Source organism: Quercus suber, unplaced genomic scaffold (assembly GCF_002906115.3).
Source record: "Quercus suber isolate HL8 unplaced genomic scaffold, Cork oak 2.0 scaffold_78, whole genome shotgun sequence".
Lineage (NCBI taxonomy): Eukaryota > Viridiplantae > Streptophyta > Magnoliopsida > Fagales > Fagaceae > Quercus > Quercus suber.
In genome coordinates this window covers 372,726-396,549 of record NW_027069543.1, presented here as the reverse complement: position 1 = coordinate 396,549, position 23,824 = coordinate 372,726, and the positions used below count along the sequence as shown (strand labels likewise).

Genomic DNA, 23,824 nt, shown 5'->3' with positions numbered 1-23,824 from the left:
GTGGAGAGGCTTGTATATATTACTTATATAAAAAAGCATGGTAACATTGCAATGCCTCAAAGCATGAGGCAATGTTGAGCACGGAGAGAAGTAAAGGTCTACTGTCCATTGCTCAAAGACGAAAGGATCTATTGCAATATATAGTCTCAAATTCATCAAACAGCTAACAAAGTTGCTTATGAAAGAGGGAAAGAGAGAGTTCCTAACAGCAGCAGCAAACCAAAGGCTCCTAACATTGCGAAAAGAAGCTACTATTCCATTTCAGTTTCTGTAGCACATATTTCCCGCTTTACATTCTATATCAATTTGACTATATGTGCATGTTACAAACACTCAGCCAGACTGAAAATGAGTAGTTATAATACAACATTTCTGGTGAGAAAGTCTCATAATTTAAATCTGCGAGTCTGCTACTATTGAATCGCATATCCCTGCTTTATCAATGTCCTCCTCTCAGTATGACCACATTTAACTGCAAGGTTACCAATTAAACAAGTTACAAGATAAGCAGATTAACCACAGAAGAGAGAAACTGCAAAAGAGAGGTTGATAAAACAAAAAAGAAAATGTAATAGCATTACCTTTGGTCCTCATTCATCATTATCAAATACCATGGAGACGAAAGGCAGACCCCAAGTAAATATGGATCCCTTTGAAGTTCACTAAGCAGGTTTCCAACATGAAAGAGCATAGATAATTCGGCCCTTCCATCCTTGCACCATCCACCGGCCATCTTCATGAATTACAAAATCCTTGTGGTAGCTTGTCCTCACCCTATCAATTGCCATCTCCAAAATCTGACGGTCCAAAGGTAACTGAGCAAACCCAGCTCTTAAGTTTCTGACTTGCCATTGCTTGTATGTCTCTGGTCTCTCCACTCTCTCCCAGCCTTCACATGCTATAACATTCAAAGCCTGCCTGCCAAACACCTCTTTCTCAAGTAGCATCCTCTCCTGATCCTCACGAGGAACAATAGTTTCAAGCATATCAAAAAGTGCAGAATAGTGAAACAATGCTTCTCTGAACCGGGTAACAAAGAAAGGAGCATTGAAGGCGCCATTTACAACCCCATGGATGAAAATATCTGGATTGATCTTCCTAATCAAATTGAGAAAGATATTTCTTGAACTGTCAACTGCAACAGATTCATCAGGCAAGTTCTTAGCTCGATACAAACAGTTAACAACAAGGAACTCATCCCTGTCAATTTTAAGTTCTTCAAGTTGAATGGTTTCCCATTTCTTTGCTATAGCATTGTACTCGAAGGGCACCTTGAAAGTCTCAGCATAATTTGCTAAGCGACGTCCTGTTTCCTCAACTCGCTCGGCTGGCCGAAAGCCAGGTTGGGGAAAATCTATTCCAGTAATCCGAAGCTTTGGTGGCCCACCATCTCTCCATGAGATCCGCTGAATAAGGGTGGGCCATTGGAAACCATAAAGGATACCAAAATCTATGACATGTACCCTGGTTGCCTTTGCTGTCCCACTCATTATTGTCCTGTTTGAGGTAAAAATAGACATCTTCTCGATTGAAGATGCAGCAAGGAGTAGATGGTGAGCTTTCAAGGTGTCGGCAGCAGATAATTTTTTACTAGCTAGGCCTCTATATATCTGGCTGCCAGTACCAGCCATGCGTGCCTCCAGGCCATCAGCAAAATAATGAGCCAATCTCTGATTTCCATCCCCAAAGGGAGAAGAATGCTGCCTGATCTGCTTTAACAATTCACTTGCACTCCTCTGATCATCAGCAGCAACAGCTTGGGCACAATTAATTAGTAGGGTCCTCAAATCCACCACTTCCTTTCCTCTTTGTTTCTTCGCACGTCCCCTTCCACTATTAGTTCCCTTTAATTTTCCATTCAGCGGCGCTATTTTGCTCTTCACATTCTGCAAGGCCTCAGGTCTAGCTGCCAAGGCCTCACGCCTAGCTTTCAAGGCCTCACGACCAGCCCCTGCACTATGAAGCAAAATTATATCAAACAAATCAGACCGCAGTATAGATTCAGTAAAGACAGCCGCTAGCTTACTACTCCTCTCAACTTCTATATCTCCATCCTCCCTGTAAGGATTCTTCTTTCCCCTTGACCCAGAAGGTGAGTACTCCCCCTCATCCTTTCCCTCCACCTTGACCTCCAAGTTGCCAATCCTGGCCCTGGGCTCCATATATGACAACCCATTTGCCTCCAAATTAACATACAATTGACTCCCACTGGGAAGAAATTTGTTAGCCTCCTCAACCCCCTTCCTGAACTGCCAAACAGATTGGCTCTCGAAGTTTGAATCAGGCACCTGAAGCGTACTACTAGGAGAATCTACCAAGCCATCCACACTACTACTGATCACACTATTTGAAGAGCTATAAGATGACTGAGGATTTCTATAAAGCGGATGACTTTGTAATTGGGAAATAATATACTCTTCTCCTTGACTTTGAATTAAGCTATTATCACCAAAAAAGCTACTGCTGGGATAATAATTAGTGTAATATACATGGTGATGATCATTTGAGCTACCATCGTTTTGATTAATATACGTCAATCTATGTTCTGGAGATGGGGGGTACTTCTTCCCAAGAACATCATAGAAGGATTTCTCAGCAGCTTGAAGTTCCAAAGACTCTTGAAGCATGCAAGTCTTGTCCTCCATTTCTTCTTCCATAAGAATTTGATTTATGTAGTTCAAAACTGCATCGGAAAAGTCACAATCCTCAGGGGAATCTTCCCTTTCGTTCACACTCGAGGTTGGGGCTATATGACTCGGAGTCTGATCGGATTCAAGGAAATGAAATCCCCTAACATTGTGATCTAAAAGGGCATTATCGAATCTGGGCCTGGCAACAAGGTTTTCATTTGAAAGAGCTGAAAAGGATGGATTGCCAAATTGGACTCCATTATTGGAACCCGAAAATCCACTAAAATGTGAATCCATTTGCAAGAGCTCAATCAAAAGTACTCCGCCTCAACAACCCAAATTCAAACCTCAATCCCGATTAAATTTTCACAAGCAACCCAAGTTTCTTTTCCCCCAACGACTTTTCTTGATTTGACCAAAAATAAAAGAATAAAAGAGTTCCTTCAATCCTATAAAAACCATTAAAACACATAAGAACAGCTCCAAACGTAAGTCAAAAAGCCTTAAATTTCAGATTTGTTAAGCACTAAACTTTTTTTCTCTAAAAAAAAAATTATGAAGTTGTAGAACTAACCATAGTTTACCAAATTACCAGTGAAGTCTTAAAAAAATGACGACCACAGTATTTATTTCTTAGGAGCATGAAAGCAGAATAGGAAATAACTTCAATAGGCCTAGTAGTAAATGAACAACAAGTACTAATATCATGCTTCGCTTACAGTGAAACTGAGATATGGAAGAATAAAGCGTACCTTAAAGAAAGCCAAAGCTGAGAGCTTGAGAGAGAGAGAGAGAGAGAAGTGGAACGACACTGAGAGACACCACAGGGTACTTTTGTTGTTTAAATATTTATTTATTAATGTTTGTTTCTCAGCTGAGAAGTGAGTAGTTATTTATTTATTTCTAGTCAGGACGGCCTCGACCAAACACAGCCGTTGATTTCGGGTTCCGTTTTAGTTAAAATGTCACCGGCTATAACCAGTCCAAAATCTTAAAAGGTTACCCGGAATCCTGTCTTCCTCTACATTATGGAGCACTGAGGCGCTGGTTTTCCAGCCTGTTCTAAAACGACATCTGTCCAGCAGAGAAAGACTGTTTGTCTGATGTGGCGGCCAATTGTTGCTTTTTTCTTTCTTTTTCTAAGTGAAGACGAACAATCTCATTCTTTACTTTCATCCAAAAAAAAAAATCTGAGTCTTTACTAGCGCACTTTCAGTCTCACTTTTTTGATGTCGAATTACCTAAATTACCCCGAGCTCATGGGTGTCGGGATTGTGGACAAGCAATGGCATGGAGCCCTAGTTTTTGTTTTTGGGTTAAAATTGTATCCAATACATTAATACACTAAACATGTGTTCAGTACACATAAATTTTATTCTTCTTTTTGTGTTAATCTATATTTGGATAATACCCTTGTTATATATACAGATAGTATTACACACAATCCAAAAGATAACTAAATTGGTGACTTAAGTCACAGTTTTCAAATTGAAAACAGTAATTTTATGTCACGGTTTTAATTGCTTTTTAGGTTACATATAAAATAGTCTGCCTAATAAACAAAACATTTAGTACATACAAATGGTATTACACATCATCCAAAAAATAACTTAATTATTGACTTAAAGTCATAATTTTCAAGTTGAAAACAATAATTTTACATCAAGGTATTAATTGCTTTTTGAGGTATATATAAAATAGTTTGTGTAATAAACAAAACATTTTGCTAAAAACTTCCTTTAACCTACTATATATGAAAGTTAAAAAGATCACTTAACTGCACTTTTAGTCCTACAACTTATTTAAATTATATATATTTATATAAATAGCCTTATAAATTATCGTACAGTGTTTTGGGTTGGAGAAAAACCTAAGCAATATGGCATATCTAGAAAGCAGAATGGGTCGCTGAGAAGAAGACGAAATTTGAATTGGGATGCACAGACACAGTCAGAGAGAGAGAGAGAGTAGGTTGACTCGGAAGGTTTTTGGTGTGCAGAGAGATAGCATGGACTTGGCTGGTGCTAATTTTCACTATAAAAGGTAGGGTCTGGAATTGAAGTGGACTCTGGCCAGACCATTAGAACATGTTTGTTGATTTTCTTTTTTATTTGTGCGTAAACATGTAATGGGAAGTCAAGATTATTAAAACATAATGAGACTTTATGGTTGGGTTTTTCTGGATGTTCAGTGCACGTGGTCGCCCCCATGTTTGACAAACTCTCCATTGTTTCCTCGTGACAGCGGTAAATTAAGACTTTGCAATTGTACTTTGAATTTTTTGTACGAGGAAGGGAAAGGTGTGAAACAGTACTATACTATTCCTATAAAAAAAAAAAAAAAAAAACAGTACTATACTACTATTAAGTATTAACCTTATGTTTGTCTTCTTCTTCTTCTTTTTTTCTTTTTTTTTTTACTAAATAATATTTTTTTTATTCTTTTATGCTTGGAGTATTTTAATTTATTTTGATTCCTTATGATTGAATTTTTTTTTATTTTTATCTTTAACTCTTGTCATCATTTTTTATCTTATTCTTTCATTTATATTTGTAAGTGATGTGATGTGAACGTGAAGTCTGAACTAAATGTCAAAACTTCTTATTTTATAAAAGTATTCACATCAAAGGTTTTTAAAAAAAATACTTATTTTATACTCTAAAAAACTATTTTATTTACTGTACTTACTTATTAAACGATACACTAACATTTCATTTTTTTTATTTTTATATACAGCACAATAAGATGATATAAAATATACAATCAAATAATATAAACAGATGAATGAAAGAGTCAGAGACTCAGAGAGGAGAGAGAAGTAAGAATAAAAATGAATAAAAAATAAATACAAACTTACTACAATAATTGCTATAAATACAAATTTACTGTTCACAATTGCTAAAATCTTTTATCAATGCACATCCGGGTAAAACTCAATTTTATCTTGGTAACCTCAGTTTAAGCAGTCCTTGTATAATTGAAGTGACACGACACCAACTTCTAATTTTGTTGGTTGAGGGCATCAAATCTAAAACTTTTTTATTCGTAGTAATTTGCAACTGTCTTTTTCTGGAGCCCGACCAACTAGCAGTCTAGCATTATCCAACATGCTACGTTATGTGAGATATAGACAATATTAATTGTTGAGAGTAGATGAGTAGTAGCACGAGATAAAAGCTGATTTTTGAGTCTATTTAGATACTACTTATTCTTAAAAATTAAAACACTGTAGTAAAATAATTTTTAAATATGTGAATAGTATGTGGGACCTAGGTTAGAAGTTATATTTGCTGAAAAAGGTAATTGTGAGTCCCGTAAACAGTGCATGAGACCCAACTAAAGAAACACAGACACAAATAGCAACACAAACATGTTGCTATCCAAACCCACTCATAATGGAACAAATGATATCCAGTACAATCCCAGGCTATAAGTCATTCCTCACCAAGTAAGGAATTGACTGAGCTTTTTTTTCTTTTTTCTTTTTTTTCTTTTTTTTCTTTTTTTTTCTTTTTTTAAAAGAAGAAGGAATTGACTGAGCTATATAGTCATTAATATATATATTTTTTTGGATAATTCGGGCATTGGGGGAGGGAGCTAGGGAAAGGAGGATCTGTATTTTAAAAGTATCTACTAAAAAAACTAAAAAATAGTAGTTGAATTATAAGACGCTTTGTTAAGTTATTATCATCTCGTCGCCTAGACATTATTAATAACAAAGGGCTAAGTGACAAATTAAGTAGTTCACGTCAATACTTATAGTAGTTTCAGTTATGGTAGTTTAAATTAATTAAAGTAAGTTATACCTTTGTTATTTGTTATATATGTATAAGAGCATTTTTATAGAGTTTTAAAAATTTTAGCATTTAGCACCTAAAAAATCAACTTTATAACATTTAACGCATCACTTTACAATACACCTAATATCAAAACTTTTTTTTTTTTTTTACCACTTCATTAAAAAAAAAAAAATTATCATTTTTTATTCTTTTTGAGAGAGACCAGGGAGTGAGACCTGAGGGGAGAGAGAGAAGGGGAATAAAAAAATAATAATAAATGAGTAGCAACTTGCTACAGTAGAGTGTTAGTAACATCCTACTGTAGGAAGGTGCTAAAAAATTTAAAATTTAGCACCATTGATGTATGGACATTTTTAGTGGTTTTGTTGCTAAAAATAGCTTTTAGCATTTATCCAATCTTTTTTTTTTTTTTTTAGAAATTGGATTTCATTAAAAACTAAACAGAGAAAACAGTTTCAGTACATTGCCTATAGCAATACATCCCACGGCAATCAGCCTCCAACATAGAAATAAGATCCACAGGCGGATCAGAAAAAAATTCAAAAACAGAGCATAACATGCGGCCTAAATTGGCAAGCCAATCAGCACTTTTGTTCGCTTCCCTGTAGATGTGTCTTATGCTCATTTGAGGGATTTGAGTAGCTAAGTACCTGTAATCATCTACAATTGAAGACACCACAGTGTTAGCTCTAGCTTGATGATTGAAAACATCCACAATAGCTCTATCATCTAGTTCAATAACCACAGCTTGGATATTCATTTGCCGACATAAGAGAAGTCCATCTCGAAGTGCCCACAGCTCAGCGGTGAAGCTGTTTGCTGTTCCAATTCTTCTAGCAAAACCCCCTAACCAGTTGCCATTTGCATCTCGTAAGAGACCTCCACCGCCAGCCAAACCCGGATTCCCCAAGGATGAGCCATCAGTGTTTAGTTTCACCCAGCCATAGCAAGGTTTTTCCCACCTCACTTGCTTCAGAACAATCTTTGATGAGAATGTTCTAATGGTTACAACTTACAACCAAGATTGTACTATTGTCCGGTTAGTTAAGCTTAGGTACGTGTGTAAATGCAAATCATTGTATAGAGAAACGTGTAATGAAAGATTGAATATGAGTGATGTTTCTCATTCATTTGTGCCTCTTTCGTCTTCTCTTTCTGTTTCTATTCCAGCTACTTAATTTGTTTCCTTTTCTCTGTAATTAATACTCTTCATTTTTCTTCATTAATAAAGACAAGGTTGTACTTAGGATCAACATTTGTGGGGACTCAAACCAAACTTCAACGTCATGGAGAATGGAAACATTTTCAACAGCAAGCTACCATTATTTGTATCAAACATGACTAAAGAAGTCCAACATGTTGGTCTCACCGCATTTGTGGATTTCTTGCTTAGAAAGAAGAGTCAGTCGAGCAGAATGTCATTTATTCTTTGCATTAATTTCTCCCCAACAACTTTCAATCGCATCTAATGTGAAGTAATTTATGTTGGCGAAGAAGTCCTGCAAATGCTGCTGTGTTGAAGATAAGTTCTGCACACGCAATTTTACTATTAGGCAAAAATGCTACAGGTCGTTTTATAGTTTGTTATATAAGCATGTGATGTACACGTAACTATGTAATTAGTTGGTTAGTGGAGTTGGTTATTTTCCCTTCAAAACCTAATTCAAGCTTTTCTTGAATTTTAATAGCTTCCGCTTCTACAACTCTTGATTTTGCACCTCAAGTTCCCATACCTGCTTAGGAAAAACCTTCCAGTCCTTACTACCTCCATTCTGGAGAAAATCCTAGAACAATTCTTGTCAAAGAACCTCTCACTGAAGAGAATTACTCAACTTGGAGTAGGTCCATCTTGTATGCTCTTGATTCAAAGAACAAGACTGAGTTCATTGATGGTACTATTCGAGTTCCTGCGAATACCTCAGATCCAATCTTTCCAGCGGTGCAATAGGATGGTTCATTCATGGCTTCTCAATTCCATGTCCTAAAATTTGCTTTCTAGTGTTATCTACTTGAACACTGCACATGAAGTTTGGGCAGATTTGAAGAATCGTCTCTCTCAAGGAAATGGACCTAGGGTTTTTGAGCTTCGAAGAATGGTAAGAAATCTTTCTCAAGATAATCTTTTTGTGAGTAGTTATTACACCAAATTCAAGATTGTGTGGGATGAATTGGCCAATTACAAGTCTATTCCTTCTTACTCATGTGGAGTCTATACTTGTGGTTCTATGGTTGCTTCTGCACAATATCAAAAAGACGAATGCACTATGAATTTTCTCAAGGGCCTCAATGAAGCTTTTGCTACAGTTAGAGGACAAATTCTGTTAATGGAACCTTTGCCCTCACTGAACAAAGTGTTCTCTCTTGTTACACAAGAAGAGAGGCAAAGAAGGGTTGGTTCTAAGATCTAACCCAATGCCATTGAGATTGTTGTTGCTCTTTTCTCGAAAGGTCCTAATGGTTCTAACAAAGGCAATTATTCTGGCAAGCCTAATGCCAAGAAAGATAGGCCAATTTGTTCACACTGTGTTGTAACTGAGCATGTGGTGGATAAGTGCTATAAAATCCATAGCTATCCTCCTGGATATAAGTCCGAGGGAAAGAGTTATTCAACAAACCAAGTTGCTTTCTCTCCCGCTAGTTACGCAAATGGTATGGAAGAGTTAACCACAATAGCACTCACTTCATCTCACTGTCAACAACTAATGACAATGCTTCAATCTCATGCTTTGGGATCACAGCAGCCTTGTCTAGAGTCATCTCTTGGGACTCATCAAGCAGCTACTCTCATCACCCAACCTTCCAAACCATCTCAGCTTTCTGGTTCTTTCAACACAGCAGGTATTATCTTTATGACTAAGGATAAAGATTTCGATAAAGTTGATTCTCTATGTTTGCATACATCAATCACTTTAGAACATTCAGTTTTTTCGTCCAATCTTCTTGTTCCTTTTGATATTTTCCCACATGATTGGATTATTGACAGTGGTGCTACTGACCACATGGTCCATTTAATTTCCTTACTCACAAAGGTTACCTTGACTGCTCACATATCTATTAAACTTCCTAATGGTGAATCTGTCTTACTCTTAGTTACTCACATTGGTCAAGTTCAGCTCTCTACTGATTTAGTCCTTGATAATGTGTTATGTGTGCCTTCATTCTCTTTCAATCTCATTTCCATTGGCAAATTGACACACCATCTAAGGTGTTGTTGCATATTTTTGTCCAATTTTTGTTTTATCCAGGACCAAGTGCAATGGAAGACAGTTGAATTGAGTAGAATGCATGGGGGTTTGTACATTCTATAGCAATCCAATTCTGATCAGCTTTCAGTACCATTTCAACTCTCCACTTTCTTGCCTGCTATCCTGTCTCATCTTGGTGTCTACTCTCCTTGAGCTTCTTCAGCTAGTTGTTCGTCTTTTCCATCTTGTAATAATGTTGGTATTACTAATAAATCTGTTCTTTGGCATAATAGATTAGGTCATCCCTCTCTATTGAGAATGCATAGTGTTACTGGTACTGCTTTTGATGTGACCTTCTCTACTTTTGATTTTCCTCTATGTACTGTTTACCCTCTTGCAAAGCAAAAAAGACTTCCTTTTCCTAATGAGGATCATGTTTGTTTCTCAATGTTTGATCTTATCCATTGTGATATCTGGGGTCTCTTTTTTGTACCCTCTTTGAATGGTTTCAAGTACTTTCTTACAATTGTTGATGATTGCAGTAGGTGTACTTGGGTTTATTTGATAAAACTCAAATCTGATACACAAAGCATTTTACATTCTTTCTTTACCTCTGATGAAACTCAATTTCAAACAAAGATTAAATCCCTAAGATCAGATAATGGTCCTGAATTCTCTATGTCTTAATTTTTCACTGACAAAGGTGTCCTCCATCAACTGAGTTGTGTTGATACTCCTCAACAAAAGTCTGTGGTTGAGAGAAAGCATCGGCACATACTCAGTGTTGCTAGAGCACTTCGTTTTCAAGCCAATCTTCCTTTAAAATTCAGGGGTGATTGTGTTCTCACTGCAGTTTACTTGATTAATAGATTGCCTAGTCCCTTTTTGCATAACAAGTCTCCTTATGAAGTCTTACTTGGTTCCATCCCTTCCTACTCTTGCCTCAGGGTTCTAGGCTGTTCTACACTGTCTAGACATAGGTCTAAGCTTGATCCTAGAGCTAAACCCTGCATATTTCTTGGTCATCCATATGGTGTTAAAGGTTACAAACTTTTTGACTTAAGAGTCCAACACTATTTTTCTTTCTAGAGATGTGGTTTTTCATGAACCTATTTTTTCTTTTCATTCAATGAATCATCATCTGACTTCCCATATTCCTTTTTCATCTTCATTTTCTGGTTCTCTCTTCCCATCCCCTCCTCCTTTTGTTTTTAATACTGATTCAGATTCACCTACTTCCTCTATTCTTTCTAGTTCAACTATTGATGCTGTTCTAGACACAAACCCCACTACGGATGCTTTTCTAGACACAAACCCCCTTCCATGACCACATCCTCTCCATCCAATACTGATCTCCCAGTTACACATTCTAAATCTAGTCACATTATCCCATCTATTCCTGCTACTCACTCTCAGGTTCAACCCAATAGGCATTCCACTAGGCACCATAAAGCTCCTGCCTATCTAAAAGACTTTCATTGTAAGCTTGCTATTGCTGCTAATTCCCCTTTCCCTATTCAGCATTTTCCCATTGAATCAACTTTATCCTATGATCAATTATCCTCTCCTCACATAGCTCTTACTATTGCTTTGTCTTTGCTACTAAACCTTCTTCATATTTTGAGGCTTATAGAGATCCAAGATGGCATGATGCTATGGATGATAAAATCCAAGCCCTTGAAGCCAATCACACTTGGGTGCTCACTGATTTACCTGTTGGCAAGGTTCCAATTAGGTGTAAGTGGATGTACAAAATAAAGCATAGGGCTGATGGCAGTATTGAAAGGTTTAAGGCTAGGTTGGTGGCCAAGGGTTATACACAGCAGGGAAGGACTTAACTATTATGAAACATTCAGTCATGTGGTTGAGTTTGTTACTGTCAGAACCTTGTTGTTGCTGCTGCCCTCAATTGGCATTTGGTGCAACTTGATGTCAACAATACTTTTCTTCATGGTGACTTAGATGAGGAGGTATATATGCTACCTCCACCTAGTTTTCGTAGCAAGGGGGAGAAGCTTTACAAACTCACCAAGTCCTTTTATGGCCTTAAGCAAGCCTACAAGCAGTGGTTCTCTAAACTGTGCACTACCATTGTCAATGATGGTTTTAGCCAGTCAAAGTCAGATTGCTCTATGTTAACCAGGGTCCAAGATGGAGTGATTCTTATACTCTTGATTTATGTGAATGATATCTTCGTGGCTAGCAATAATCTAAAGGCTATTTCAGAATTCAAGACTTTCCTTCATGATCAGTTCAAGTTAAAAGATCTTGGACCTTTAAAGTATTTTCTAGGATTGGAAGTGGCAAGGTAGTTTGGTGAAAGGAAGTATGTTCTACTTTCTAGAACTTCTTGCAGAAGCTAGTCAATTGGTAGCAAAACTAGCTAAGTCTCCCACGGAACAACATGCCAAACTCTCAAATTATCATGGAGAGTTACTACCAGACCCTTCTCAATACAGAAGGTTGATTGGCAAGCTATTGTACTTAACTTTAACAAGGCCTGACATAGCCTTCAGTATGCATCAGCTTAGAAAACCAATTTCTTTCGCAACCAAGACAACATACTTGCAGGCAGCTCACAGGGTGTTGAAGTACTTAAAGAGATCACCAGGTCAAGGGTTGTTGTTCTCCATAAGTTTAGATTTGCACCTAAAAGTTTACTGTGAGTTGTGACTCAGATTGGGCAAGCTGCCCAGATACCAAAAGGTCAATTACAGGGTACTGCGTCTTCTTGGGTGAATCTCTCATTTCTTGGAAGTCTAAGAAACAACATACAATCTCTAGGTCCTCTGCAAAGTTTGAGTACAAGTCCATGGCAGCTCTGGTCAGTGAGTTTGTGTGGTTAATTGGTTTGTTGAAAGACTTTACCATCAATCATGATCAACCTGCACTTATTTATTGTGATAGCCAAGCTGCAATTCATATAGCAGCTAACCCTGTGTATCATGAAAGGACAAAACATATCGAGTTGGACTACCATTTTGTGAAGAAGAAGATTCAAGACAATATTGTGAAGACTTTCCATGTCTCAACCAAACATCGGCTTGCAGCCTTTCTAACAAAGCCTCTTGGACACCAGCAATTCAATAACCTTCTTTCCAAGATGGGCATAAATAATATTTATGCTCCACCTTGAGAGGGAGTGTTGAAGAAGAAGTCCTGCAGATGCTGCCGTGTTGAAGATAAGTTCTGAGAAGCTGCTATACTACACACAGTTTTACTAATAGGCAGAAATGATACAAGTCGTTTTTAGTTTGTTAAATAAGCATGTGATGTACACGTCACTATACAATTAGTTGGTTAGTGGAGTTCGTTATTTTTTGTTAGTCAAGTTAGTTACGCCCTCTGTTTTCTGTGATGTATATAAACCCTCTCTCTAAATTAATAATATTCAGTTTAAGCATTTTCATCTTCTGGTTCTAATTCCAAATCTCAATAATTTATTCCTTCCCTCAGTGAGAATCAGAACACTGAGTCATCCAATTGTTCCATGGACTTTACCAAACTGAGATGACATGCATCAAATTAACCACAAATTAATCAGAAAAATGTAGGCTTTAGGACCCATTTTTGGAAGAGGGAGGGGGGAGCAATTTGCGAGTATAAGAACCAACAAACGTGAGAAAGAGGTACGCATTTGAAAACCCAAATAATTAAACTACCATTCCAAAAATCCTATGACTTTATCTTTGGAGTGACACTAGTGAACCCTGCTGAAACAAACTGATATAAACAAGAATTACTGCAGGAAATAATTGGGAGTACAGAGTTTATTATTATTATTTTTTTTTTTACTTTTAAAATTCAAAGACAAATTAAAAGAGAATTTTACCCAAGATGCAAGAATTAAACATATATTTTTGCTTAAAATATATTTATTTTAGAGAAAAAACAATGTTCGATATTAATATGTTTTAAGTAAATTTCCATTAGTCACACAGGGATCACTGTATCTTCAGCCTATGTCCAGTAGAGTACAAAACAAAAGACTAGGATAATAATTAACCAATCCTCCACTAAGGCCACTAAACGGGGCCTAAGTGGACTTTCATATCACTTTCAACAAGATGATCTTTGCCTGTAATTATCAATGTCAGGCTTGGAAAATTTACAAGGTTAAAGGTCATTTCCTTGTATTCAAAGTTAAAACACTGGTTATAAGAAAATCAAGCAAAGCCAGATTATCAGGAAACATTGGTTTGTACTTCGTAAAAAGTAAAAAAATGCATTGAAAAATATAGTCCTGGTGATTAAAGAATTTATATACAACAGAGAATAAATTACAATGAAAAATCTAAATTGCAGCAAGGCAGCAAAGGAATCAGAAAAAGAGAATTCTTGAACCTTTACAGTGAATTTGGTGACTTCTAAGCATACTGCCATTTCTTCAATAAATCCTGTACAGATCAACCAACCCTTCATAAGGAAAGGAGTGCTGGTTTGTGGATCAAGTGAATGTGAACATATTGCATAAACTTTCGTTTACATAAAATTTCTATTGTGTCAATCTTTCACTTAATAATAACAACCATAGATCTAACTCTAACCCTTTTTCTACATGCTCCTTTGTACTTCTCAAGAACACAATGCCTCAGCTGTTTTGAGCTGTTGTCGCCTGATGCTGCGACCAGTAGGCATGGGCAGCTAGGACCCTGTCCAAAAGCTCTTGAGGAACAGGCTCTCCCCTCCTTTGATGAGGCAAGATTCTTGCTGTGTGCACCAATGTCTTCCATTTATCCTGCACAATCCCCATAACCCATACATTACATATGGACAATCTAAACTAACCAATATTTTTCTACTTCCAGTGGCCAGAATGATGCAATTGAAACCTCAACAACTACTAAACTCAAAGCATTTACTCCAACTACAGAGCATTTGACATGAATTAAATAAAACATGGCAAAAACACTAACACCAAAAGTGGAGTTATTTTTTTCTCCCATCTAGTCAAGAAATTGCATAAATAAATAAATAAAAACAATAACCAAAGAAAAAGGAAACAAGCACAGAGAAGTCCAGGGGGGTATCAAATGAACCATTCAGCTACAAGTTAAATATTAAATGAATCACTAACCTTTAAATCAACATAAGTTCGATGCTTTGCACTGTCAAAAGCACGCAATTTAACATCACGCCACCTAAAACCCAAGAAAGAAGCTTATAATCCAGACACAATCTAAGCAATAAAAGTAAGCATAAAAAGAAAATAAACCTTCCAGTTCCAAGTTTCTCAACCGCCTGAACCAATGCTTCTACTTCTGAAACAGAGAATGGTCTCCTGATTCGGCGCCGTACAAACTCAGGATGTGATTTCTGATCAAATGGAACCACAGCCAATGGCTCCATGCTGGTAGCTGGAACTGCAACCAATGCCTGGGTCTCTGGCATGGCATTGCCAGTTGAACTATCAGCAAGAGAGGGAACAATATTGAGGTCTCTTTCAACTGAACCACCTGAATTCAACAATTGGCAATCTGGGGATGCATACAATGCTCCTGGTTGTAACGTCAAAGGTGCCAAATGCCTGATAATAGAACATAATGAACTCATTAGTAACACAATTAAATGCCTGATAATATAGAACATAGTAGCACAATTAGAAGGTGACAAGATAAAATCATAAATTCCCAGGCTTGTGAAATGTAAAGAATGAGTGCGAAGAAAAAAAGAGCAACTATAAGATGATACTAACCATAAAGTTGACATACAATATTGTTACCTAGATAAACTGCGAGGTTTGCCCCCAGATACCATAGAAGGGTGTTCAGTGCATGCAGGTGGAGTAATTTGTGTATGTCCGGGCTCCAATATAAAACCCAAACTATGACGCTTCTGAACTTGAGAAATCCCAGTCTGAAGCAGACTTTTGTTGTCATCTCTGATCTCCTTTCCCTGAAGCAGGATACCAACATGCAATCCATCTCCAAGCACAGCAGTCACTGCCTCCATAACTGCCCTCTGCAGAAATTTAAAAATCAGACACCACTGATACAATAAATACGCACATGAAGCTTGCACAGAAAAACTTTTTGCTTCCTTCCTAAGTGTTACAAAAAATGCACTTTGCAATAAGTTAGTGCAAAATTTTATACCAAAAAAACCAAAGTACCATTCAACAATAAGAAGTTCATTATATTCCCAGATGACACAGGTATTATATGATCTTAAACCTGTTATGTGACATTGTTAATATATTTGTACCCTGATGAAATGAATGAAACATCCACAGCCAGCTTATTTCTCTTAATCGAGCATCAGAAGGAAAAGGCACCACGACAACTCCAAAGGTACTAATCCTCCAGTGCTGAGAATAAATTGTACAATAACTAATATCCTGGACCTAATTTTCCCCAACAAAGAAGACATAGAATGAGACAGAGAAGTTGTAACACAATATGAGAGAGAGAGAGAGTGCATAAAACCTGTATATTATAATTAGTCCTTGATTTGTGCAATTTTACAGTTATTAACTATCAAGAAAAAAAAATCATAGACACTGCTAAATCTACAAACCATGCATCAACCTAAGCAATCCATCTAACTAAAAACACTTCAAAGAAATTACAATCATGAGTGACAGAGAAACTTGTGCATGTGCAACCATTTGTGGCTTTGAAACAAACATTTTATTCAACTATATTCTTTGTAATTTCTAAAAGCCATACATGTCTTTTTTATTTTACTGGAACTAAATTTATACACACTGTTTTGACATAAATCTCAATAGAAAAAATTTTAAAAGGTAAATGATTTTCTTTCTGTTGTTTGGTTCAGGCATTGAAAAAAAAGATTAGAGTACTTTGTTGCATCAATAATCTCTCCTATAAATCCCGCAAAAACCTAAAATTAATCGTCCAGTGGCACTAATGAGTATGGTGGCAGTGTAGGGGTAGGGAGGGAATGAGGGATGGAGGGGGTGGTGGTGGTGGTCTCAACACAGAGAAGTGGAGAACAGGAGTGTAGGAGGTGGTTGCGGTAACGAAGGAGAATAAGGAGAGATGGTGGTGGCAGGGCTACTATGAGGCTTCATATGAGCGTGTTTGTGTGCATACATATATAAAATATGTCAAACTTAGGTACAATTCCTTATGTATTGTACATTAGGTTCTCCAATTAAATCTAAACACATGATTGCACAAACAATATTATCTTTTCCAGGGACAGTTAAATTCGATATATCAATTTATTTAAATTTAATTGAGGAACCTAATGTACTACACCTAAGTACACCTAAGGGATCATACCTAAGTTTTTTTTTTTATAAGATAGAACTATACCTAAATTTTACCCTATAAAACATACATATACAATCTTAAGATTAGATTTCTAAGTTCAAAAGATATCAAAAAATTATTTTCAATTTATTAATTATGTATATAATCCATTTCGTAGTAGAATTTATATAGGGTTTATAAGAATACAAGGTTGGTGAATATAACTTTTACAAATTAATTGATAAAAATTAATCTATCTAATTATAAACTTAACTACAATTTAGTTATTAACAATTACAATAAATTTGTGAAGGTGTAAAAAATTCTAGTCATAGTGTTTACTTTATATAAGAAAATAATAAGTTAATCAAGTTTAATGATTAACCTGCGCTAAAAAGAAAATTAAATAACCAACACTAACTTTTAATACTCAACACGATTATAACCCCCAAAAAGATGGGAGCGCGGGAGGGAGTTGATGGTGGTAGTGCAGTGGAATGGAGGAGAGGTGGTAATGGCAACACGGAAGAGTAGGGGACAAGAGGTGGTAAAAGGCAATGCAGGAGGGTGGGGAGGGAGGGAGATGGCTACAGCAGGCATAGAGAATTTAGGCGAGCTAGGGAAGGGGTATAAGTTTTTCTGAAAAATGGTTTGCACTTCACCAAAGCATAAGCCGTTTCCACCTTCTTTAAGCATAATTTTCTGTTGATTGTGAAAAATATTTTCTATTTATTTACAATTTTCTATTGCACCAAATACAAGAAAATAAAGAAAACATTTCACAAAAGTATTTTATACCAAAATACTCTTGGAGTTCAGCTGAGATGGTACTCCACATGATAAACACTACCTAATAAAAAAAATATGACAAAACCTCCAAAAATCATGTCAAAAAGTTAAATTTTGTATTAGGTGGTTTGCTTTTATTAATATGGAGTACAACGTGGCTGTACTTTGGAGTACTTAATAATTCTTCAAAAAATAGTATGACATATTCAAAACAGAAGGAAATGCATACCTTGAGAGAACCAACAGTTGCAGTTGCAGGAATCTCTATAAAGAGCTCTGGAACCTTGAAAGATTTTATGCTAAGCTTCACTGAATAACAAAGAAAAATGCATAAGAACCTATCAAAGTGAAACCAGATCCTAAAGCTCAGTACATTACAGGATTTCCTACCATCACAACCCTTGGACTCATGAGGTGCTTGTTGACTTGCTACTGAGGATGATGCTCCAAATGCTGCAAGTAAGAGTTAGGAATATTCAGCCAAAACTGAATATATTCCTAAAGCCTTAACCTTGAACACAAACAGAAAATATAACAAAATAGGAAAGCAGGAATCCATGTGTTGTGAACCTGCAGAGCGGTTGTCACCATTTATTCTCTTGTTAGGAAAATTAATTACACCTTCATGGTGTGATCCTCCATCAGACGCAGATATTGGACTTTGACTGAAGAACTTCCTCTTTTTGAAAGGATAGATATTTTGTGGTCTTTCATCTATATGAAAATTTCTCCCGTTGCAGTAAATTGGCTTCTTTTTTCCATCTGAAACATCAACCCAAGTTGAAACTACGAGTAATTATAGATCATAAATTACAAAAAGGTTGATTGGTAATACTAAAAGGACTAGCACAAAAAATAGTGTGTTATTCCTCATGATCCTCAACAAAAAACATCAACAAGAACCTATTATGAATTGAATAGTATATATATGAAGTTCAATGGACTCTATTATATTACGTAATTAAATTTCAGTGACAGTGAGTGACCCACTAGTAACTGAAACATAAAGCATATTTCCAGTTCCAAAAAACCCCTACCCTTCAATTTTTGAGATTTCCTCCAGTGTCTGGAAGGAAAGAGTTTCTTCATTCTTCTCTGTTGAATATCTGGTGGTGACCTATAGGCTTTCATTATGGTGCTGGTTTGAGTGCACCCAACAGAATTTTCGTCATCATCTCTACTAACTACTTTCATATTATCACAATGCCTGGGAAAAGGAACAAAATTTACACAGTCCCTTGATGATGTCACCTTTACATCACTTTCTGAATCGACCAGGGCAAGAGGTTCCCTGTCCAGTTCCATTGGAACCTCTGAACTGCCTGCAACAGTTAGACTTAGGTCTCTCCCACTTCTACTTCTATACGGTCCATCTTCTAATTTACTCTCAAGAATACCTCCTACTTTGCCTTCATAAAAGTCCCCAAAGTAAGGGGGGCCACCCACTACTCTGCTTGAGGAATATCCACAATTATTTTTCCTACTGATTGTAGCCAACTTCTCAGCAGAACATGTCACCTCTGAATGATCATAAGTATTTGATGCAGAACCAACCTTATGACTAATATTGTCATGGGCCTCGCAAAATTCATTTAATTTATAGCTTTTATGGTGCCCTTGGAAACCTGGCACACAAGCAAAGGATTTCTCATCAAAATTTTCCCCTTCACAAGGATCTTTCTTGATTGATCGTCCTTCATCCTCTCTCTCTCCTTTAGAGTTAGCGTAGAAAATGTGATTCTGATCCTTAACACCAGCAGCATTGCTTTGAACAGAACTTTCACTCTCTTGCAATATATTGCCAGCTACACTAGCTAAAATTTCAAATGCACGTATTTGATTGCCATCACACTTCTTCCTGATTGGTCCCCTCCCCTAGAACCAGGAATTAAAAAAAAAAAAATTACAGAATCAGGACACTGACCATTTCCATACAAAAAAAGGTCAATAAGCAACCTTGGAATGGAAGCATTTGTTTACCCTAACTGATCTTGAAGCTCGAGGAACAACAGGAACCTGGTAGCCATTGAAACCGTACTCTATCCTCCTTTGCAAGACCATATTTTAGACATTCAATACAAAAAGAAAAAATCATTAGATGAAAATAACCAGCTTCCTTGAGTTTGCAGACACCAGAGCACCTGCCAAACCAAAATTAGTAATCATCAGGGGCTTTTAGACAACATAAATACCAAGCATACCAACATTAAGATGAAAACAATTACATATATTCTTCAACTGTATTAAATAGGTAGCAATATTCAGTACATATAGCAATTTCTATATAAAAAAATGTCATAATTCCAAAATGGAAAAGAGCACTACAGCCTGTGAATGCATTCTCTACTTCAGCAAGGGCATGAGAGTCAACAAAAACGAATAGATATTCGGGGAAAAAAAGTCCACCCATTCAATAAAAGAATCTTGATCGCTTGAAACTTAATAATTTAGAAATAAAAACAGAGCCAATCTATGGACTCTGATTCCATGAAGAAAAGGAAACGACAGACATGCAATAATTTAATAAAATTACATTAAAATTTACAAACGATCTTAGAAAATATAGATGACCCGATTATAATATTACTGGTGTTGGAGTCTGTCTACCAGTTCCAATTTTTGTTTAAGTTCCTTGTTCACCAATGGATTAATAAAATCTTTTAAATTTGACTTTACCAAATCACCAGACAAATATAACAATACAATTTTTTTTTTTTTTTAAGATTTCACAAAAAAATTTGCAGCCAAATGCTGCTTTATTCATGAATAAAAATAAAATAAAAAATAAAAAAAGAGTACCATTAGTACACTTTCATATTATCCAATCTATGGATGATAATCCAAGTAGGACTTGAAAGTTGAAACTTGAAACTTGAAACAAACCGGAAAAAAAAAAAATTTAAAAAAAAAAATCATTATACAATGAAGAACTAAACAAAAATCTAATCTTGCACTTAAAAATCAAACACATTTGAAGCAAAAATGTGGTAACTGTCTGTTTGAAGCAGACAAAAAATAAAATAAAAAACTTACATTTACATGGGTATTTGAGGAACCTCCATTTCACCCCATCCTTGACGACAATTTATGCACACTTGAGCCTAATACATAAACCCTTCAGTCACTGCAAATCCAAACAGAAATGACAATAAAATCTTATCTTTAAAAAATAAAAAATAAAAACTACAACTTTAAACCGCGACAGAGCCTACAGCGCATGAAAAGGGGGGAAATTTTATAAAAACATAAAGACGCCAAAAAAACATTACCAATGATAGAATAGTTTATGATTTTTCTTTTTTGTCCAAATGGGTTTTGGGATCCTTAAACCCTCATGGATAACAAGTCCCGCCAAAACCAATTATTTTAATACCATTTAAGGTTATACCCTTATTATACTTAAAGATCACACTTTTCTTTGTATATCAAAGAGAGAGAGTGTGAGGCTTTTACAACATGAGTCCATTAAAAAAATGCAACAAAAGAAAAAGGGTTCCAAAAATTTTATGAAAAATAAAACCACAAGAAACCAAATAAGAAATGAGTCTCCCTCAAAAAAATAAAAATAAAAAATGAAAGAAACTGAAACTGTGTGAAATTTTAGGACAAAAAATGGAAAGAACAACAGTCAAATTCATCAAAGTTATTATCATTAGAAGTAAAAATCTTTGTCTGTTAAATTATCATATTTTTTTTTATCTGTCTGAAAACAGAGTTTGGTAAAAAGGGATATAATGTAATTCTCACCTATGAAACTGGGTTGTGTCTGATCACCAAAAACCCCCCTGAAAAACCACCTCAAACCTTTTTTTGTGTTTCATATAATAAAATCTTAAACCCCCACAACAGGAACAAGTACAACCCCAAGCTTTATAAACTTTGACCTTTCCCAAGTAACTGTACCTGGGTTAACCGGTAACTTGGTGTAAAGTTTACTGGCTACAGCAGGTTGACAAAAACCACTTGGACCAGTTCCTCCGTTTTTGGATGATCCATTCATCTCCGTATGAGTTCTATGCTCACCACGTGGGAGGCTCTCCATTCATTTGGCTTCATCTTATCTCCTTCACATAAATAAAATTCACTCACTTTCAACTTTCAAATTTAAATCTTTTTCGCACTTCTCAAAAAAAAAGTTAAAAAACAACTAAATTTTTTCGCAATTTTTTGCCCCAAGCCAAAGACAAACAATTATTCCTTTTTTTTTTTATTAATTTTACTGGTATTTGTATATGAAAAATCTCACTCTAATAAAAATGTAAAATAAATTTTAAATATATATCAATTTTTTTTTTAAGTACTGAATTTTCCTCTGACTCAATGGAGGGAGGGGACCATGGCCAGTTGATATTTCATTCCCTTCATATTGTTCTTAAGATAAAAAAAAAAAAATATATATATATATATATATATAGATTAAAAATATTTGTAAATGTAAAATGAATTTTAAATATATATATATATATATCAATTTTTTTTTTAAGTACTGAATTTTCCTCTGACTCAATGGAGGGAGGGGACCATGGCCAGTTGATATTTCATTCCCATCGTATTGTTCTTAAGATAAAAAATAAAAAATATATATATATTAAAAATATTTGTTAATTTGTTTGTGTGGTTTTCCTCTCGATGGTATCTCTATTTAGACTGTATCTTGTGTGTTTAATAATGTGTAATATTTTTTTTTATCAATATTGTATTAAAAAAATATTTTATGTTCATTTGTCTCTATTTTAACTTGTAATTTTTTTAGATTTTTTAAAAATTAAAATTTAATCATTACCATTTGAGATTATAAATGTCACTATAAATTCATATTATGTCCCTATATGTGTCTTATGACTTATCAATTTATTGACATAAAATCACTTAATTACAATGATATGAGTAGAAGAATAGAAAAGGAAATGTTGAATTTTACAAATTTTTAAAAGGTTCAAGATACATTATTATAGTCTCTATTTTTCTTCTTTTTTTGATACTTTGACAGTTGGGGGAAAAATAATTTAAATTTTGAATATCTCTATTGAAAACACTCAGTTGAGCTATAAGGCTTTTAAAACTTTTATGCTAATTTATTTTATCATTTTTTAGGTTATCAAATTGTATGTTTAAACTTTATGTATTTAAATTAATATCTTGAGTTGAATGTTATTAGCTATTAATTGATATGTTTATCGATTTTAATTGTATGAAATATATGCTAATAGAAATTAAGATTATGGAGAAACTTGAGCATAGTAACGAGTCCTAATCAAATTGTAAATAGACTCATATCGAGCTAAAGTTTGCAAATCTTCTTGTGGATCCCTGTATAAGAAGATAATTTTTTTTTGTTCTACTAATAGGGAACAAATTCAAAGGGCATATCTACAAAATGGACTTTGTCAACCAATTAACTATAATTTTCCACTAATAATTTAGCAAAATATTGCATCAGTAGTTGGTTGAATATAGCATTATAGAAGATGTTGCATATTGCTTGTATTGTTATAGTTTTCATTATGATATTGTTGATCATGCAATAATACATTTGGCATTGAATTTATAAACCTAAGGATTAGAACCATCTAAATACCCGAATAAGCCGACCCACTCACTAAACCTAGGTAAACCCGTCGGGATTTGGCCAAATTCAATGAAGATTGCCAATCAACAATGAGTTAAAAGATTTAGAACTTGCCTTTTATGGGTTGAGTGTTGAGTTTCCCACATGGGAATCCAACACACCTAACCCATCTTACCCATTGTTTGCTTATCTCTATTTTCAAGGATATATTCGTCTAGACCAATCTCCACCCAAATTTGGTGAAGATTTTGCGATCTTTCACCCTTCCCATCACTAGATGGCCTAGATCCTTCCATCATTTGATTGCAACCAATAGATTTCCAAATGATTGAGACTCTATTTCTTCTTAGTCGATAGCAGTTTTTTTCTCTCCCATTTGACATGGTTGGGTTGAATGATAGGTTGAGCTTCAACTAGACCTACAGATACCCTACTAAGAATATTTTTTGAAAAATAAATTTGTATAGAATTGCTATGAATAAACCAAATATTTTTTATTTTTTGAGAATAAACGGCAGAGAATAAACCAAATATTGAGATCTCATATTTTTGATAAATTTATTTGATTCTAGTCAACCAAGACGTGGGCTTAATTACATTCTAGGGCATTTAAGTTCTAACACGACACGTTCTC

The 23,824-nt window shown here is 35.3% G+C and overlaps 2 protein-coding genes and 1 long non-coding RNA gene across 5 annotated transcripts; 1 reads left to right on the top strand and 2 right to left on the bottom strand.

The window, feature by feature from the left end:
- Window positions 1-235: 235 nt before the first annotated feature.
- LOC112001943 (scarecrow-like protein 9) lies at window positions 236-3,687 on the bottom strand. Its single transcript, XM_024034118.2, has 3 exons — window positions 3,383-3,687; window positions 582-3,079; window positions 236-472 (listed from the first exon to the last, which is right to left on the bottom strand). The coding sequence occupies exon 2, from the start codon at window positions 2,925-2,927 to the stop codon at window positions 663-665; it is 2,265 nt and encodes a 754-aa protein (XP_023889886.2). The 5' UTR covers window positions 2,928-3,079; window positions 3,383-3,687; the 3' UTR covers window positions 236-472; window positions 582-662.
- A 4,265-nt stretch (window positions 3,688-7,952) lies between these two features.
- On the top strand, window positions 7,953-13,029 carry LOC136067565 (uncharacterized). The gene is made up of 2 exons (XR_010629016.1): window positions 7,953-9,268; window positions 11,249-13,029. It is a non-coding gene; the product is annotated as an uncharacterized LOC136067565 (long non-coding RNA).
- Window positions 13,030-13,843: 814 nt separating this feature from the next.
- LOC112001937 (telomere repeat-binding protein 5) lies at window positions 13,844-21,484 on the bottom strand. Of its 3 annotated transcripts, XM_065773625.1 has the most exons (12): window positions 21,369-21,484; window positions 20,655-20,745; window positions 19,602-19,762; window positions 18,659-19,496; window positions 18,192-18,383; window positions 18,012-18,074; window positions 17,851-17,930; window positions 15,338-15,576; window positions 14,831-15,142; window positions 14,693-14,756; window positions 14,163-14,353; window positions 13,844-14,012 (listed from the first exon to the last, which is right to left on the bottom strand). In XM_065773625.1, the coding sequence occupies exons 3-11, from the start codon at window positions 19,680-19,682 to the stop codon at window positions 14,207-14,209; spliced, it is 2,016 nt and encodes a 671-aa protein (XP_065629697.1). In that variant the 5' UTR covers window positions 19,683-19,762; window positions 20,655-20,745; window positions 21,369-21,484; the 3' UTR covers window positions 13,844-14,012; window positions 14,163-14,206. The 3 variants fall into 3 exon arrangements, with proteins under 3 accessions (XP_065629697.1, XP_023889881.2, XP_065629698.1); XM_024034113.2 differs by having other exon boundaries at window positions 13,844-14,353; XM_065773626.1 differs by having other exon boundaries at window positions 13,844-14,353; window positions 18,243-18,383.
- Window positions 21,485-23,824: the final 2,340 nt, after the last annotated feature.